At 40.4% G+C, this 18,218-nt stretch overlaps 2 protein-coding genes across 2 annotated transcripts in view; both read right to left on the bottom strand.

Annotated features, from left to right (window-relative positions):
• srms (src-related kinase lacking C-terminal regulatory tyrosine and N-terminal myristylation sites) overlaps positions 1–3,800 on the bottom strand; it is a 28,627-nt gene extending 24,827 nt beyond the window's left edge. Inside the window, exon 1 of the mRNA XM_075475358.1 lies at positions 2,872–3,800. Coding sequence (XP_075331473.1) covers positions 2,872–3,251 — 380 coding nt within the window. The 5' untranslated portion in view covers positions 3,252–3,800. The remainder of the gene's footprint in view (positions 1–2,871) is intronic.
• A 12,783-nt stretch (positions 3,801–16,583) lies between these two features.
• The window catches only part of LOC142390035 (nucleolar protein 4-like), a 104,406-nt gene continuing 102,771 nt past the window's right edge, over positions 16,584–18,218 (bottom strand). The window contains exon 8 of the mRNA XM_075475357.1: positions 16,584–17,117. Coding sequence (XP_075331472.1) covers positions 16,876–17,117 — 242 coding nt within the window. The 3' untranslated portion in view covers positions 16,584–16,875. The remainder of the gene's footprint in view (positions 17,118–18,218) is intronic.

Raw genomic sequence — 18,218 nt, 5'->3', positions numbered from 1 at the left:
CACAATGCAAGCTGACAAGGAGTGAAGGAAATAAACAAAGGTTTTATTGACTAATCCAGTCAGTTCTAACATCAGCAACAGTTCCAAACATATCAAATACACACTGTCCTGCAGAATGTTTTATTTAAGAGGACCTCTCAACCAGAGCAGAACATAGGATACTGGAGAGTTGCAGTGCTGGCGAGCCCAGCACCTTTAGAGAAGGTGAGAAACTGGCCTGTATTTACAGGACGTTATCAGGGAGGGTGGGACCTCTCCCCATGATGCAAAACAAACTCATCAGGAGCACACAAGAGTCCAGTTTATCAAGAGATTAACAGTAACCTTATAATCAAACGTTTATTATTATCTACCATCATTGTATGCTACTGTCTGGATTTAATAAGTAAATAAAGGATGTTATGCTCCTGAAGAAAGTTTCAGTTCTCTTTTTCACATGTCAACTGTATAAAATCAAAGATGACTTATTCACATGGTCTCTTTGCAGTAGTGTCAGGCGAAACTTTTATTTATAGTAGTGAGTAGAGCAATGTCCCACTTTCCTCAAACATACCACTGAAACGGCGAATGAGGACATCTCATCCTATGGCGTTTGTCTCAGACATCAGAATGTCTTGGATTCATTATAAGAATACTATTTGATTGAAAAGTCACCGAAGTGATGAGTAAAAAAAAAACTTAGATTAATACATGTTTGTGCCATTTTAAACCACATAAAAGATTAGCTCCCTTGCATTCTTAAGCGGATTAGTGTACAGTAGAAAAGGCATGCATCTACAGAAGGCATATATCAACCAATGGCACTACAGGAGCAGCAAAAGGTAGAGGGCAGTCAGAGTAAAGTCACGATTCAGAACAAACAGTGTTTGGATGTCTGAGATAAACACCATGCAGTGGTGCGATTGTGTTTTAGAGGTGTGACTCTTACACGTCCCGTGAATGTTGGGTCAGCAACATGAGCTCCAATCAGCCTTTGAGAAAGGGCTCTGCTGAAACATGACAACGTCATGCAGGCTGAATGAATAATAGAGGACCTGCAGCTGCAGGACATGGAAGACATGCAGGCTCTCAGCTACATTTAGCCGCAACAGCAGAAGGAAAGATTTCTGTTCAGTTTGGTTTAAAAGCCAGGATGACATTAATCGTGTACTCAGAATCTTCTGAAGGTTTAGTTTTTGTTGGTATCCTTGGAGTATGGTATATTTAAAGTAAGGATCAATCTATTAATTGATCAACAGATGAACATGTAAAACATTCTATCACCAAAACCTTCACCAGTTCAACCTTCAAGTTCAAAATACTCTAAGGTCCTCTTAAGACTTTGGGATATTATGATTGGCACCACTTGCTGAAAACAACTGATTAAATTGCCCGATAAAACTACCACGTGGGCTTGAACAGCAACTCAGAATATAATAAACACAGCCAAAACCAAGAGTGTAACCTTATGTGCTGCCTTTCAAACATCTCATTAATCTCTCCATCTTGGATAAACGGATCAGATAGTTTTCCACATCCCCTTCTTTATGGGATTCTTTTTACCTGATGAAGGCGTATTGTTCACTGATAACAGATAAGAACTTCTTGACTATGAGAGAGACATACATGCATGTTGCCATGCGAGACAGAAAACTGATGAGCAGATAGAACAAGGCACATGAGAGGTGCATGCTGTGCGTTAACACACCAAACAGCAAGCAGCTGTTTGCTGCTGTAATAAGGCTTAAAATGGAGTATATTGGAACTCCAGATCCCTTAGCCCTAATTAATAATAATTTAAAGCTACAGTTGACACATTCAACAGCTTGTTATAAACTGACCAACAGTCCAACGAGGAAAATAAAAACTTTCACAATTATGAAGAAAAGACCAGAAATATTGTTACACATTTGATTGTTAAAATAGTTTTCTATAGATCACATTTGATTAATATCAAAATCAGTCCAAAATAAATTTGGAACTGTGAAACTAAAACTTATTGTTTTGGAAATCTTGTCACATGAAAATCTTTGCTTTAATATTCAATATTGACAAATTGCATCTGGACATATTTGTGGAAATTGAGACATTCAAAGACTTTAAATTAATAAAATTAAGTCACACAAGGTAATTTAACACCAATTTTCTATGAACATTTCTGCTCATATCTGACTGAGAGGATATTTTCAGAGCTAATTTGTCCTCTCTGTCCACCCCACTTTAGATCTGCAACTCGGGATAGGATTCATTATGTATATGAAGCTTGTTTTTGTCATCCAACTATGAAAAGTGCTCAAGACTAATTGTCAGACCACATAATGACATATTTGAATATTTTTGTTTAGTCCAAACAGTCCTTAGTGCAAAGATGTTCAGTTAAATATCTCAAACCCCAAGTTTCAGATTCTCTTTCAGAAAGGCTGAAACCTGAAGTTTCCTATAAAAAACTGGACTTATCCCACCAGCAGTAACAGCAGGGAGTTTACTCTTGTGCAGTTTCACTAAAACAATTCAGACTTTGATGTTTAAACCTTGTAAACCACTAAATGTAGGACAAAACAAGGACGATTTCTCTCAAACATTTAGTCTCTTTTAGGATTCAAAATGAATCCAAACGTCAGGTCATATAGAAGCATTTCTCCCTAAATGTATCACTGCGTGTCTTTAATTGGCAGCCTTTGTTTCCAGTGCGTCTCAGATGACTTGACTCGACGCAGTTTCTGTTTGTGGTATCGTTCTGTGGACTGAACCCCCATCAGGCAAACGTCTAGTTTGCACATCAGCCCCAAAAATAAATCACGATAAAAAAAATAATTAAAAAGAAAAATCAGGTGACAAACAACATTAGGAAACAAATGTCTTAAGGATGAGGGAGCCATTGTGGACACTCACTTGTGTTTGGCAAACTCGTCTTGCAGCAGCGCCACGTAATTAGCCGGAATCAGTCCGGACTCCAGAGACCCGGTGAGCTTCTTGGCCAGCACGTACTGCCCTCTCTTCTCGATCACCGACAGTTTGTCCCCCTCCTTCACCGTCAGCTCCTCGTCGCTTCGGGCCTCGAAGTCGAACAGCGCCGCGTACAGCTGCACCGGCCGCTTCTTCGGCGACGGGATCCGGATGTCGCCGGACACCGTGCGGATCTCCGACGACTGGGCTGCCGGGTTCGCGATGACATGGTTGTGGTTGGGGACGCTCGGGTAGCGGACGTCGGGCCAAATCCAGTTCCAAAGCCGACCTAAACACGGCATACAGGAGCGACAGCAAGTCTCCATCCCGGGACATGAAGGAGCGCGACTGAGCCTTTACTGTTATTGTAGCACCGATCAGTGAGTTGCGTTTCAGGCTTTGTTAGAACACCGAGTAGGGTCTGTCACAGCCTACAGTCACCAGCCTTTCAGTCCTCCGAGATACCTTTCTGCCTCCGCCGTCAAACATAGTGAACCGCCCGCAATAGTTGGGAAGATAAGCCGGAGGAACCGGTTTTTTCTGTTGAGATCATGGACCTTAGCGCCGTGCCTGCAGTGCGCACGGTGGCCGGGGGAATGCGGAAACGAGCCGGATCGGTTCCTGCCAGGACTCGGTGGTTCGACCCTGTATGAACCATGAGTGAGTGCATGACTCCCGAAAAAATGCTAATCCATTCTAATCTGATGTGGCCAGGAGAAGCGTTGCAGGGGACGGTTGGCATGTGTGAAAGCACGAGGGAAAGGTGAAGGTGAGGCAGAACGGCACGTAAACATTTTGGGTTTGGCGCTCCGCACAACCAGAGCCACCACTCTGCGCACAACGGCCAGCTTCCCAAACCTGCGTGACTGGGAGGAGGAGGAATGTGTATGCGACACAAGGGCTGGGGAATAAGAATAATATTAAACCCTCAACCTTCAACTTATCTGATCATAATTAAAGCAACATTTTCTGGATCCAGCTCCTGGCGGAGGCACATTTTCTGCTCTGATGTTTTATATTACCAGTCAAGCATTTTATTCCAACGCTGTTGGCCTACACAACAAACAACTCAAATATATTTCTTTCTTTCTTTTGATGATTTGATATTGAACCAGTTGTGAAATAATCATTCTACTGTATGTGGTCCATCTATTTTCCATATTTGTTTAATCAAATTGAGGGTTCCTGGAAGGCTCGAGTCTGTCCCATCTGCCATGAAGGGAGAGGCAGGACACACCCTGGACAGGTCACCGGTCCTCCAGAAGGCCAACACTGAGACAAAGAATCATGCACACACGCACTCTTTGGGCCACTTTAGAATGATCAGTTAACCCAGGGGCGTCACTAGGTTTTAAGGACAGGGGGGGCTAAGCCCCTAGGAGATGCACAGGATGTGAGCGAACATTTAATTTCACAAACAGCTCTGCCAAAGGGCATAGGAGACAGGCCAATCGTAATATTAAAACTCATTCCAGCCGCACAATTTTTTTTCAAGCTGTTACTTTAAGGTAGAAATGTTACATAGTATTGCTTTAAATAAGTCTTATATGGTGCACCTGGACTGAAATGTTTCATATTTCATATTCATATCGAGTTCCATAAAATTCCAAGACTGTCTGCATCACAAATGACTCTATCCTGTGAAATCCTTTAAGCTGGGCATACACTGTGCGATTTTTGGCCCGATTTAGACACGATTTTCACTCGTGCGACTATTTTGGAGATCGGGCCGAGTTTTGGCTCAATCGTGCGTCTCGCACCGTGTAGTATACATGGGGTAACGACAAACGATTAAGCCCTCCCGACCACCTCCCGATCGATCGGATGAAAATCAAACTTGTTTGAAATCCTGGTCGCTCCTCGTGAGGCTCTCGCACAGTTGAAGCAGCTGGACGAGCCGATTTACCTCATCCTGTCACACTACGCATGCGCAAACAAAGGCACGGAAGAGAAAATTGTCAACAGAAGAAGAAAAAGACAACAGAACAGCATGGCAGCGACCGGCGACCGAGTCCGACGTGTCGTGTAGTGTGAGCAGCCAGATCGCATCAGACCATCGGGTCGTACAGTGTGAGAACAGGAATCGTGAGCTGTGACGTTTTATCCCTTGCGATTCACTCGTACAGTATGAGCAGCAGCTGAATCACGCGATTGAAAAAATCGCACAGTGTATGCCCAGCTTTAGACTCACCTTTCCAGTAGAGGTTTCTCCCCACTCACTCTATTTGCTTCTCTGCCCTGACTCCTACAGGTCAATAGGGGTGGTGAAGTGATTATTATTACCATAATGTATCGTTATTATTACTATTATTATCCACTGAAGATATCATATGTGAATGAGTCCAGCTCCTGTTTCACTGTGTGTATCTGATGCTGGAGCTGATGCTCCAGAAGGAAGTCAGCCCAAAGATAGTATATGGGAAAAAAAAAAAGACTGCACAGCTAACTCTATAAGCAACCAGGACATTCATAGTGCATTTCAGATTAACTAGTTAGCTATGTAGCAGCGTTCTTTTAGAGCCGAAATGTAACTTTTGACTGCAAAACAACTAAGGTAAGACTTGCACAGAGATCTTCTTCAGCACACAACACACGCTGGCCCTAATTTATCAAGCCGTCGTAGAAAGCATCGTAGATATGAGCGGAGAACTCGTCGTACGCAGAGGCTCAAGTGAGATTTACAGAACATGCGTACCACACCAATCCCATCGTAAAACCGAGCGGCTGTTGATAAATCCGGTGGCTGAAATCCATCGTAATGATCCTAACCACGCCTTCTACAAAAAGGGGTTGAGAGGCCGCACCTCTAGAGTTTGCGACATGGATAGACGAAAGGCAGCAAAGAAACGCTGCCAACAGCGTTGACAGCTGGGACGGCTGTCAACAGCGTTGGCGATGTAAATCGCAGACCGGACGAGTTATGTATTTTCCCCTACTGTGATGGTCAATAAAATGTGATAAACTCCAGATTAAATTAAATCCAAAAGTGAGCGATGTTTTACTTTTTCTCCAGTAAGATCAGGAAGAAGTGGTCCGATATGAAAAAGAAGGTCGCAGCTCTCCGACGCAGCATGTCACAAACGGGGGGGGGGGGGGGGGGGGGGGGGGGAGAATCCAGGTTTGGATTTGAGTGCCTTGGAGGAGAGGGTGGCTGGCGTGATCGGAGCACCCATGCTAGAGCTCGAGAATGGTAAGAATGACTGCACACCCAAGACGTTTAAATAAAACAGTTGCTTTAATTTTCAACACAAATGAGGTTCCTAATCAAACTAATAATTTTCATTCACAGATGAATCCGAAGTGGCATCCGGGCAACCTGACCCGCGCAACGAATACACGGCCCCGTCAACATCCGAAGCCTCTGCCTCTGCCTCTGCCCCCCGGTCTGCAGCGTCACACCGGCCAGCCGTGTTAACCACAGAGGTCCTAGAAAGACAAACAGAGATCGTGAAGTGGATGATGGCTTTAACACACACCATGCAATCTATCGACAGTACATTGAAAGACATAAATGAAACACTGAAGTCACAGAATAAATGCTGAAAGAAATCGTTGTTCTCCTTTCTTTTTTCCTTGAATAACAGAATGCTTACCGAAAGTCAGAATAGCTGAATAAGTTCCTCTCTCCTCCTGAGCGCTCTTGGCTGTGCAGGCTGGTGGTAGGGATCTCTGGGTACGGGGTCCTCTGGATGTACATCTGGAAATGGCACTCCATTTTTTTGGGCAATGTTATGGAGATCCCCGCATGCAATAATAATATTGCATACCTTTTCAGGCGGATAGGGTTCCCCCCGCAGCCGAGAGACAGATCCAGCTTTAGGAGCCCTATACACCTCTCCACAGTGGCACGCGTGCGCGAATGCGCAGTGTTAAAGCGCCTCTCCTGTTCGGTGTGAGGGTGCACGGTTGAATAATGAGCCATCACTCTTCCAATTACGGAGTTGTACTTGTTTAATTTATTTAATTTGCGTTTATGTTTATATTTATGTTGAAGTCAAATAAAACATGGGCCTTCTTTGAAGTGATAAGTCTGTCATTTTAACCTAGGGATTTGTTGCGACTCCTGAGCACGCACTAGTGACGCTGCTATATTGCAGTCACCGCAAGTCAAAATGGAAAAGTGCGTACACGGCCTCAGACCTGTCGTGGCGATTTCGTCTTTCCTGCGCTCACGATGGATTTGATAAATGCCAACCTTTGCGCAGAAAAGAACGTACACACGACCTACGCATGTTTTTCGTCTTACGCAAGTTTGATAAATGAGGGCCGCTGTCTCCTGTACAGGGGGCTCTCTGCAGGCCCGGTTTTTATTTGTCAAACAGGGAGCATTTCGTTCATTAATTACATGGGACTTTCTGTTGTTAGCTGGGGGGCTGGAGCTAACTTATTGTCACCAACAGCAGTGATGAATACTTACTCTCTTGAAAAAAATTCCTATATCCATTTTTTGGTTCTGTGTGCTCCGCTCCCGGTGCCGAGACGAGTGCAACCTAGGTTGCAGGGAAAACGTGGACTGGATTTCAGTGATGTGGGCGTGCTCTATGAACAAGTGCAATGGATTGGATAACGACGCACTGACCCTGACTCTCTACCTTTCACTATAGGGAAACTAAGATTTATGATCATATTTAAGTTAATAATGACTGGTTGTATGATTATTTATTTAAACTCATATTCTGGCCACATTATATTGAATTTGTCGGCATTTTTTGTAAAAAAAAATAAAAAAAAAATAATAAATGACATAAAATTATTTAGGGGGGCTTAAGAATATTTTAGGGGGGCTTTAGCCCCCCTAAAATAGGCCTAGTGACGCCACTGAGTTAACCTAACCCATAATAACAGCCCACTGTAGTTGAATAGTCTAAATCTGTATGATTAAGATCATTAAAACCATCTGACTAAAAGTTGACGGTGCAACAAGGCATTTTTCATTATTTCTTTTTTTGGTTTTTAAACCGAGTGTGGTGTCTAAGATCAGCCTTTGCTCCTTTCTTCCTGCCTGATGTTTGCATTACTACTGGTGAAAACCAATGGAAATAAACTCCAGGATAAAGTTAACACTGCATACTGCATACGGGAAGGTTCAATGAGGGAACCTTCCTGTTAACCAGCTATTCTTCACCCAGAATTGTGCCTTGATTCATTAGACTAACTTAGACTAACCACTGAGCCACGACTGGAGTTGCTCGCTTTGAAAAAAAGGCAGATAAAAAAATGTCATTTTCATTTTCACAGGTGGTTCCACTGTGGGATTATTACTCTCTTCATAACTTAAAGCTGTGGTTGGTTTGAAAAGTTGCATTCTTGTTGCTCTGTCGCATGAAAGCACACCTGCTGTGAATTATTTTCATTACTTTTAGCTGGTTCATTGTGAATATTTGCAGCTGGTGTAGATTATGATTTTTATAGCAAGGATCAAAACAGAAATCCCTGAAAGAAAAAGAACAATAAAGCTGCACAAAACATGTCCAGTAATAATCAGTTTTTCTTACAAAGAGAACAAAATAAAAGACCAAAACCTGCCCGTTACAGACACTGAATCTTTCAGTTGCCACGTTTACATCTTATTTTTGTGTGCCTATGACTATGATGTCTGAAAAAAATTGCACGAGATCCCAGTTTCTTTAGTGACCACATGCTTTGGAGTTTACTTTGACTCCTACCATTAAAATCTTAAGCACAGACATACAGTAAAAAGGTAAGCTTCTTAACATATAAATGAAAGTTTTAGGTGATGTGTTTTTAGCCAAAAAGGCTCAGTAATAAAGTGTAGTAATAAATGCAATAAACATGTTTCAGTAAAAAGTAACACTAAAAGACAATAAGAAATATACGCCAAAGTTTTACTTCCTTACTTTTACCAGATGCTTCTGAAAACTTAGGTCCACTCATTAATTTGACAAAAAAATAAATAAATCGGTTTGATAGATAGCACACTGTTTTATTAGTATATTTAGCTTTGTGACATACAGCTCAAGAGGAAACAAAAATTAAGAACAAAGCTAAATAGTCACAATTTTTGTTTGAGTCCAGAAATCTTTCAGCCTTAGCAGTGACATCACACAAAAGATAGATCCGTTTTTCAATCATTGGTTTCTTCATCACAGACCAGAGTGATATGTTCTCATTATTGGGCAAAACAAACATGCCCGTACCGCTCTGACGCAGTCAACTAACAACAACAAAAAAAGATCCTCAAATTTATTTTTCAATCATTTTTTTCCTCAATCGTTGAAGTCGCTTCACAAATATTATCAACACTTTTCTAAAGGATCAAAATAGTAAACCACAGTTACTAGAAAAAAAGTATCCACTGGTAAATATGATAATAAACACAATAAGTATAAAAAGAATTTCTGATATAATTTATATGGTATCAAATAGAGAGGGAAATGGGCCTAAAGTTGGACATGGTTTTACAAAAGTGGTGTCCTTTCTTCCTGAGGTTGAGTTTTGTCATCTGCAGTTTAATTTTTGCTAAATATACTAATAGACCCAGCACACAAGGTCTGTAATGGCTTATCATTCACTGAGGAATCCTCTCCACCAGATTGTGTGATACCTGTGGAGGGTCAATGTGGCCCCACTGTGATTTTGTGTGCTGTGGAGTTAATTCAGAGGTCCGGGATCTGCACCCCCCCAGGAGCCAAACAAACACACACCTTAACTACACCCGCCCCTAAAACAATTGGTTTCATACAGGGACACCTTGTGGACATTAGTTTCAGCTGGGTGACATTTCTTCACTGAGCACAAAAAGTTCTCAACTGATTAATCACGCAGACAGTAGCTCACACAGTTATCTTTCCTTTGTGAAACACAGGTGCACATTTAGCATTTCCGAAAAAATCTTCAACTACATACTAATGAGTAAAAAAGTTTAAAAAAAGAGAAAATGCAGCTGCTTGGTGAAGAAAAGTGACCGACTGAAATTCATAACATCAACGTGTCCCATCAGGTAATAGGCTTATTTGTTAGATACTGATTATTGTGTAAAGACACAGTCCCATTTCCCTTCAGAGTTTAAGAAAGGAGTTAGATTAACTGAAAACCAGTATGACAGGAAAAAGGAGCGGTGTAGGGGGTGGAGATATGAGAGGAACCAAAACACAAAACAACAACAAAAGAATAGAACCAGAAAGAATTTAAAAAAAAAACTGTACATGTAAACATCACACTTCCACTGAGTCAAATCATGAGGGAAATACAGGGTCCACAAAGGCCTGGCAGAGGAAATCAATACAATCCGGAGAGCAGTACAAAGTCAGCAGAGGACACACACAGAGAATAACAAACTAATGTTGATAAAAATATGAAAATAAAGTACCACTGAAAAAATACAACAGTAAAAAAATGGAACTGTTGTAGCTGTACACCCTGCACTGATAGAAAAAATAAAAAAGGCCCATCATTTGTTCTATTTTTCACTTGTTGTGTGTTGAGCAGTATTTCTGATGAGACTGGTTCAGGGAGTATGCAATCATGTGATGGGACCCAACGGGATTCCCATCTCAGTAGAACAATCCGACTGGAAATGCTCTGCTTCAGTATTTTGCTGTTGGAAATTACAGTTTGAAGCCTTTTAACTCATTACCAGGGGAACTTTTAAGCATTGTGAAGACTATTTGCTGTAAACTCACAAGACACTGAGGTCATGTTTAACTAATACTTATGAACATTCGAGGAGTTTTAAAGGAATAGTTCACCATTCAAGGAATTTATTTGATTTCTGTCTCCCAATTCACCCCCACTAACCAACAGAACTGTCAACAGTTTTTTTCCCATTTTTATTCAATGATATATCGTGAAAATCAACTTTTATGGGTGATGATTCCAAGAATTGATCCGCTTTTGATAATGCAGAGATATTTCCCTACATTTTCAGTCTTTTTGCTGAGATAATCAAACTAGTTGCACTTTTATATGAAAAACTGACAGGAAAATATTTTTTCCGGATAACTCGGTAAGAAAGCAAATAAGCATGTGTACCAAAAAGTCTTTTTTTAAATAGGCCAAGGGGATTTTTCTTCACAAACATACACACATTATGAGTTCTGTCTTCAACAGAAAACATATGGAAACGAATCAATAAATCTGAATATGGTAAAAGAAAATCAAAGTGTTGTCTCTGTAAACATTTCTTAGTAGGACAAAACTTCAGGATTGTTAAAAGTTCTGGCTACAGCCTGCCTCACAGTGTTTGGTGTCTGATGTTAGTTGGTTTTTTAATCAAAGATCAGCACCAAGAATTTTGTTAGAAAGGTGTACATAAAACATTTATCTTACCTTGCAACCTTAAAATCTGTAACAAAATAAGCCTCATTTGGTCAAAGTTTAAAACCAATATGTAGTTCATCAATGTGAGATTGTAATATTAATTATCATGTGGGTGTATACCGAGTTTAGCTCAACCTTTACAAAAAGGCATCGGGGGGAGAGAAATACAACTTGTAAATCTTTAAGGATGAAGGACACTAGAGTGTACAGTAATAGTCAATATTCCAACAACTTCAAGAAACTTTAGAATAAAATTAAGAATAAAACTTCAGTATGTTGATTTTAAGACCTGACTGAGTTGAAATCTTCCTGAATGAACTGATTAAATGACATGTTTGTGGTGATGCTGGTCAGGTCCAGTGTTTGTAGATGTCCATGTTTGGAATGTACAGTATAGGCAAACAGTGTGAAAATTAGGATATTGTATAAAAAATTATTTTTAAGTCATCTCTTCAACACATAGACGAAGTGTTCACAGCACCTGCTCTACTGTCAGAAGTTTTCAAACAAATTAGATTATTTTAATGCAAAATGACAAGAACTCTGATGATACAACCTTCACATCAATTTACTGGTTGGAAAATACTGCAATTTCAGAATATTTTGTGCCGTGGTGATCAGTAGCAACCAAAGTAGCACTATTCACATGTGCCAGTGTAGTCAGGATCAAACAGTGGTGGAAAAGGGTGGGTTACAGATGTCATGAGCAAATTATTGTGGGGAGTTTAATAATCAGAATCATTATTAAACTCCCTCTTCCCACATTTAATTGAAGATTCCCGTTGTTTTCTAAGGGCTTGTAAGTCAAATCTTAACTGAAAGGTACATGTTCACAGCGCAGTATATTTACTTTCTTAAATGTTTTTTTTAATTGTAACAGCGCTGATGTCTTGTCAGGATGCTCTTGCAAAGAGATCTGTAATCTCAATGAGATTTTCTTCTTCGTTGAAAAAATCTGTATTCGTTAAAGTTTGACTTTCATTACATCATCTTCCTATTTGTCTTTTTCCCTCTTCCAACTGGGCTACTTTTGCATATTTTTCTCAAATTTGTTGGACATTCAGTGATCAGTACTTATAAACAGAGCTTCCCCTTACGTGAAAAAAATCCTTTGCAATTCAGCATCAGACTAAGCATGTTAAACATTTAAAAATAATTTTAACTGGGCATGGCCTGACAATGCACATGAACCTAAATCTATCGAGGTTTGAATGGAGGTTTGTGTTGGTGGGTAAAAGGCATGAGCGAGCCCACAACTTCTGAATGAATTCAGACTGTCTGCACTGAGGCTGACTGTGTCCGTCATTCAGAGCCAGGATTTCATTTTTCCTGTCTGACTGTCAATGATCGCGGACTGTCAAACAAACAAAAAACAGCTGACCAAGGAATGATATGATTATCAACTGCATTGAAACAAAACCCCACAATGCTCTACTTGTATCCCACCTACAGCAGTGCAAGTCAGGGGCACCCTCCTTGGAAACTTGCATATACGCACACAGATAGTCTTCCCTTTCAATTCTCAGATGACTGCTTTTTTGCTTACTGTGCAAAAAAGGAGCATGTTACAGTGAAATGAAAAAAAATTAACTGGAACAATAACCACATGAGAAGCAGAGTGCACAAAAAAATGCCTCAGCAAGAAAAAAAAGCCACATTTGCCTTTTTGTCTATTTCTAGTGGGCTTTGCAGGTCAGTACGCGGGGTTTTAATGGGCCCAAGGTCTTTCCTAGCAGGGATGTATTGAGAGCTTTAAAATGTTATTTTAATGCTTAATTGAACCTACCACCAACTAACTTTTTTTGGGGCAACTGTACCAAAAGAAAAATTCAGGTAATACTACAGAAGATTTGAGTTGTTTGGTGCCAATGACACAACTCATTAAAGCGATACTCCGGAGTAGATTCAACCTGGGGTCATTTGAACCGTGACATCCAGCCAAGTAGCCCACCCGCAGTTTTTTCGATTTTGGCTGAACATGAGCTGAGTTACTGAGTTATCCCGAATAGCTTAGTACAAGGGTTAATGGATCCTGGCAGTATCTCCGAAAATTACCACACTAAAATCACATGCCATGACACCAAACTTCTACAGTAGTACAAATATGGTCTGTACTCATAAAACGATGCATTTGGAAGTTTGAAAATAGTCCAGGAGTTTATTATTATCAACACAAGCCTGATAGCTTCTCTGCTGCTAAAGCTGCGTCGACGTCACTTCTGGGAGCTTCAAAGTAAGATGAGGGTTGATCTACTACTGTAGACAACAAAGTATATGCTATATTCTACATGTTTTTTTTATGAATTTTTATGTTGTAGAGTTGTGAAATTATTTTATCAATGGAGAAATTGAGCAGCCTTGCTTTGTTGTCTGCAGTAGTAGATCAACCCTCATCTTACTTTGAAGCTCCCAGATCAAGGAAGTGACGTCGACGCAGCTTTAGCAGCAGAAAAGCTATCAGGCTTGTGTTGATAATAATAAACTCCTGGACTATTTTCAAACTTCCAAATGCATCGTTTTGTGAGTACAGACCATATTTGTACTACTGTAGAAGTTTGGTGTCATGGAATGTGATTTTAGTGTGGTAATTTTGGAGATACTGCCAGGATCCATTAACCCTTGTACGAAGCTATTCGGGATAACTCAGTAACTCAGCTGATGTTCAGCCAATATCGAAAAAACTGCGGGTGGGCTACTTGGCTGGATATCACGGTTCAAATGACCCCAGGTTGAATCTACTCCGGAGTATCGCTTTAAGGAAGAGCTTTTACAACTTTTTTGTAAAGTTTGGTGTTTAAAGTTTGTTCAAATGTTTAAAGCTAGAGCCAGAGGACAGTAACCCAAGCTTAACAAGGATGACAAACAGGAAAGAAAACCCCAGCCTGGCTCTGATTAAAGGTAACAATGCCTGCCTACATTTGCCTCTAAAGTGCATAAAAAAAAAAAAACATTCTGATTTTCATTCTTCTTTTTTTTCTTCTTTTTTTTGTATGGCTTAATTAAACAGTATATAGCAAGTTCATTAGTTAACTTTAGAGGTGCCACTTGGTGAATTTTCCTTCTTATCCCTTTGTACAGAGCAGACTGATTGTTTCCCCATTTACAGTCAATGCTAGGCTAAGCAGGCATCGGCTCCTGCTTCAAATTTAACCGATATGAATGTCATTGTCAGCCATTTATATATGTGTCCAATAAATACAAGTTTTTAAGCATAAACTGTCTTAATGAGACAACAAAACTATCCTCATATGATGTAGTACATGAAGGAAAACACAACCGAACAAGATTAGGGATATACTTTATCTGCAACTACTACTACATCACCGTCTATCTATTTGGACCAAATACATTCCCAAATAGCTCACCAAATATCCAGTGATCAATGCTCTACGGTGGACTATTTTGTCTTCTTAAAAGGTTGAAGTGTGTACTTGTTGAGTTTTTTGATACAGAATTTATTTTGATGAAGTTGCAATACTTCACAATCTTCAAGAGGACAAGCAATTGGGAAGAATTGGGGAGAAAGAATCTTGATGAAAGAAAAAAAAAAGAGCTTCACAGTTAGAAAGTCACAAAAACAACATTAATTGAGCCCTATGAAGCAAAACAAAGAACCAACCAACCAGTGAGGGACTGAGGAGAAAAGCTAGGACTAAATTCTCCTAACCAACAGCGAGCTATTGTTGTGTTGCTTTTGTTTAGTTATGGTTGAGCTGAAGCTGCAGTTGAGGTCACAGGCGGCTGGTTGGTTGGTCAGGTTTCCACAGGGCACTACAGCTAGCTAATGCCTAGCTTTGTTGAGGTTTCAGGTCTATGGCAGAAGGTCTGGTTTTCAGTAGCAGCAGCAACATGAAAGTTCATAAGAATAGTCATAGTAATAGTAACAATTTTTCAATAGTAATGGCCATCTCAGAGTTAAACAGACAAACATAGAAAGATATAGCAGTCCTCCTTATCCTCTGAAACTTGGGCTAGACCCAAGAAGAGAGGACTAAGAAGAGGTCATTTAGGTCCACGAAGAAGAGGTGTGTAGAGTAGGTCCAATGTAAAGAACAAAAGAGAGAATAAAGGGAGGGTGGGGAGGAAAACTGAACTGAATCAAGTTGAGGTTTTGTTTGGAGGTACATCTACATTTGCAAAGAGAAGAAATGGGAAGTAAAACTGCCACATTTAACCTCCAGGGCATTTATGAAATACCCCTGCCATCCCATTTCCTTTACACACACACACACACACACATTCCCTCCCCTTTAAGGACAAGGCCATCTCACAGAAGGATGCCAACTTCAGCTCTGATACTTCAAGTTTTAAAGATGAACTGGTTATATACAGCAGCACATGAACAAACCCACAGAGATAAAAACAAAAAAGATAAATAAATAATATCTAAAGATTTCATTTACAAGATCAGTCTTGGAAACACATCATTGTTACAGGTCTTTTGCACAGTATAGTTTCATACGTCCCACAAAATCTATACCTTGAAGACATCAGGTGGTAAAAAAGGAGTAAACTGGCTTTCTGGTGGGAATGTAGTGTCCATGAGACTAAGGAACTGAAAATGGAACTGGCCGGTCTAATTTGAGGTAAATTCTGGTGGTCAAAATGGCATTCTCTGTATGCATAAGTAGCAAGTTGCTCCCTGGTTGTTACAGAAAGGGGTGAGGAGAGGATTAGAAGGGTTTAAGATGAGGTTTCAGGTGAAGGAAAAGTGCTATAGGATACAGAGAGCTTATATACAAGCGAGCACAAAAAAACGGAGTCTCTTTCTTTTGTGAGGAAAAAATGTTGTTTTTTTTCTGTTACTAGATTAATTTGCTCTGGAATCAAAGTCCATATTTAGTGCTATCTTTCAAGATAATTCAATCCAGTGTTCTTTCATTCACTAGGGAAAAGTCAAAAAGACAAGAATCCAACACCAAAATCACTCAGATCAAATCAAGTGCTAACTGCCTGATTAAAAAGAAACAGCTTCAGTAGCAGTACTTCAAGGAGTTACTGATATATTATCTTCTAATTTGTAATGATCATTAGACAACATGGGCTGGGGCATTCATCAATCAAAATTCCCCGAGCTTCACAGGAAAAACGCAAACAATTCACTTTTCCACTAACAAGTAGGCAAGGTCTTTATGTGAAACCACAGCAGCAGAATCAACAATCTTCACTCCTCCAGACTACTCCACTCCTCTTTTCTCCTCTATCCTCTACACTTCGTCACTTAGAGTGTAGTGCTGATTGTGAGGTGATTCCAGAGAGAAGAGGAGTTTCTTCTGGAGTCCAAATTCACTGCTCCTTTTTAAAAAAAAAAAAAAAAAAATGAAAAGAAAAGAAAAGAAAAGAAAAGAAAAGAAAAGAAAGAAAAAAATTTCTTCCTCAGGCAGAATCGGTGGATTGAGGTTTTGTGGGATTGTTTTGTTTTTTGGAAATGGCAGGGGAGGATTTTTTTGCCCATCCTCTGTCGAAGTTTCCAAGTTTTTTTTCTCCAAAAAGTACAAGTGGCCACAGTTTCAGTGGAGCAGACAAATGGGGAGCAACAAACCCCGATTAAAGGAGGGCAGAGAAAAACTAGAGGAAATATTGTTTTTCGGCCTTGAGAAATAGAGACCATACACACATGATGTGAAGCCTGTATGTATGAGTGTGTTGTCTCCTACATATTCTCCAAAATCAGTTCTGCTGCAGGATGAGGTTTTCCAGCTCATCGGCAGAGCGAAGCAGGAAGGCAGCCGACTCCCGGTAGCCTGCGATCAGTTGGCGCACGGCTGTGATCTCTGGTTGACTGAGCTGGGTTGAGGCCCCGCCTCCTCCAGCGCTGCCACTGCCCCGCCCACCCAGGTTGTTTGTGGTGCAAGAGGAGGAGCTACTGATATTGGTGGAGGAGAGAGATTTCATGCTGAGGTCTGTGGGGCCTAAAGACAGAGGAAGGGGAGACAGAAGGGGATGGATGAGGGGGGACAGGGGTGGACAAATGAAAGGACAGTTATAGAGGGGAAAAAGCATATAGAAATTAGAACAAAGGAAGAAAAAGGAAGAAAATGAGAGACTGAAATTAGTCAAGATAGCTAGACAGATGCCAATTGTCCACGGTAATAATCTTAGGAACTTACAATAAACTTTGTTTAACATACAGTCATTCGTCTACCATAAAACGGTTTATGTCTTTCTTTCAGCAGTATAAGAGCTTTTGGTAACACCCAGCATGGAAATATAGAATGTAAATTTACATCACACTTTTTTCATGTGACGACAAGAGCCCTATTTTGTGAGGCCCTGCAGAATCCCACCCAACTGTGAGGCGGTGCCCTGAGAAGTGACTATACTCTTCATTTCTAACCCGATTTTTTTATTTTGAAAGAACTGTCCAGCAAAGGATAAACACCCTATGCTATAAACATAGTAGTCCATTTAATTTTCTGCTGCCTTCCACGAAAGCACAAGTATCAGTATGAAATTAGTGCCTCAACCTCACCAACCCGTGCACTGAAAGTAACTACTACTGGTCAGTAAGGGGCAGAGAAGGGCCGGTCATATCGTTGCCTTCACCAGAAAACAAACTGGCTTGCAGCATACTACCATATGTGGTACACTTCACAAGGTATTTAAAGATAGATATTCTTTAAGATGGCTGCAGTATATGAGGGTATACTTCTCACACTTGCGTATATTCTACAACACAGACCCCAGTGTATTATTGGCTCAATTATTAAACAAAATACAATTCTTCAAAACAGAAAAAAAACCTTGTCTTTAATTGCAGGGTTCCTAAACACTAAAGACAGCCCCCAACTCAATCAACACAGACGCAGCGATGCAGGAGGCTAACTTTATGTTCTCTACAAAGGAATTATAGAAAGTGGCTTTTAAAACCTCAAGAAGATAGTGTGTTGAATTGAAAGTGAACAGTGAAGAGTGAACATACTGAGGTTGGTCAGCATGTGCTGCTTCTGTATTCTGCTTGTTTAAACCACTCTTCAGGTATTTACATTGAGCCTGCAGTTAATCTCAGAATG

Source organism: Odontesthes bonariensis, chromosome 10 (genome assembly GCF_027942865.1).
Source record: "Odontesthes bonariensis isolate fOdoBon6 chromosome 10, fOdoBon6.hap1, whole genome shotgun sequence".
Lineage (NCBI taxonomy): Eukaryota > Metazoa > Chordata > Actinopteri > Atheriniformes > Atherinopsidae > Odontesthes > Odontesthes bonariensis.
This window is presented reverse-complemented; position numbering and strand designations above follow the sequence as displayed.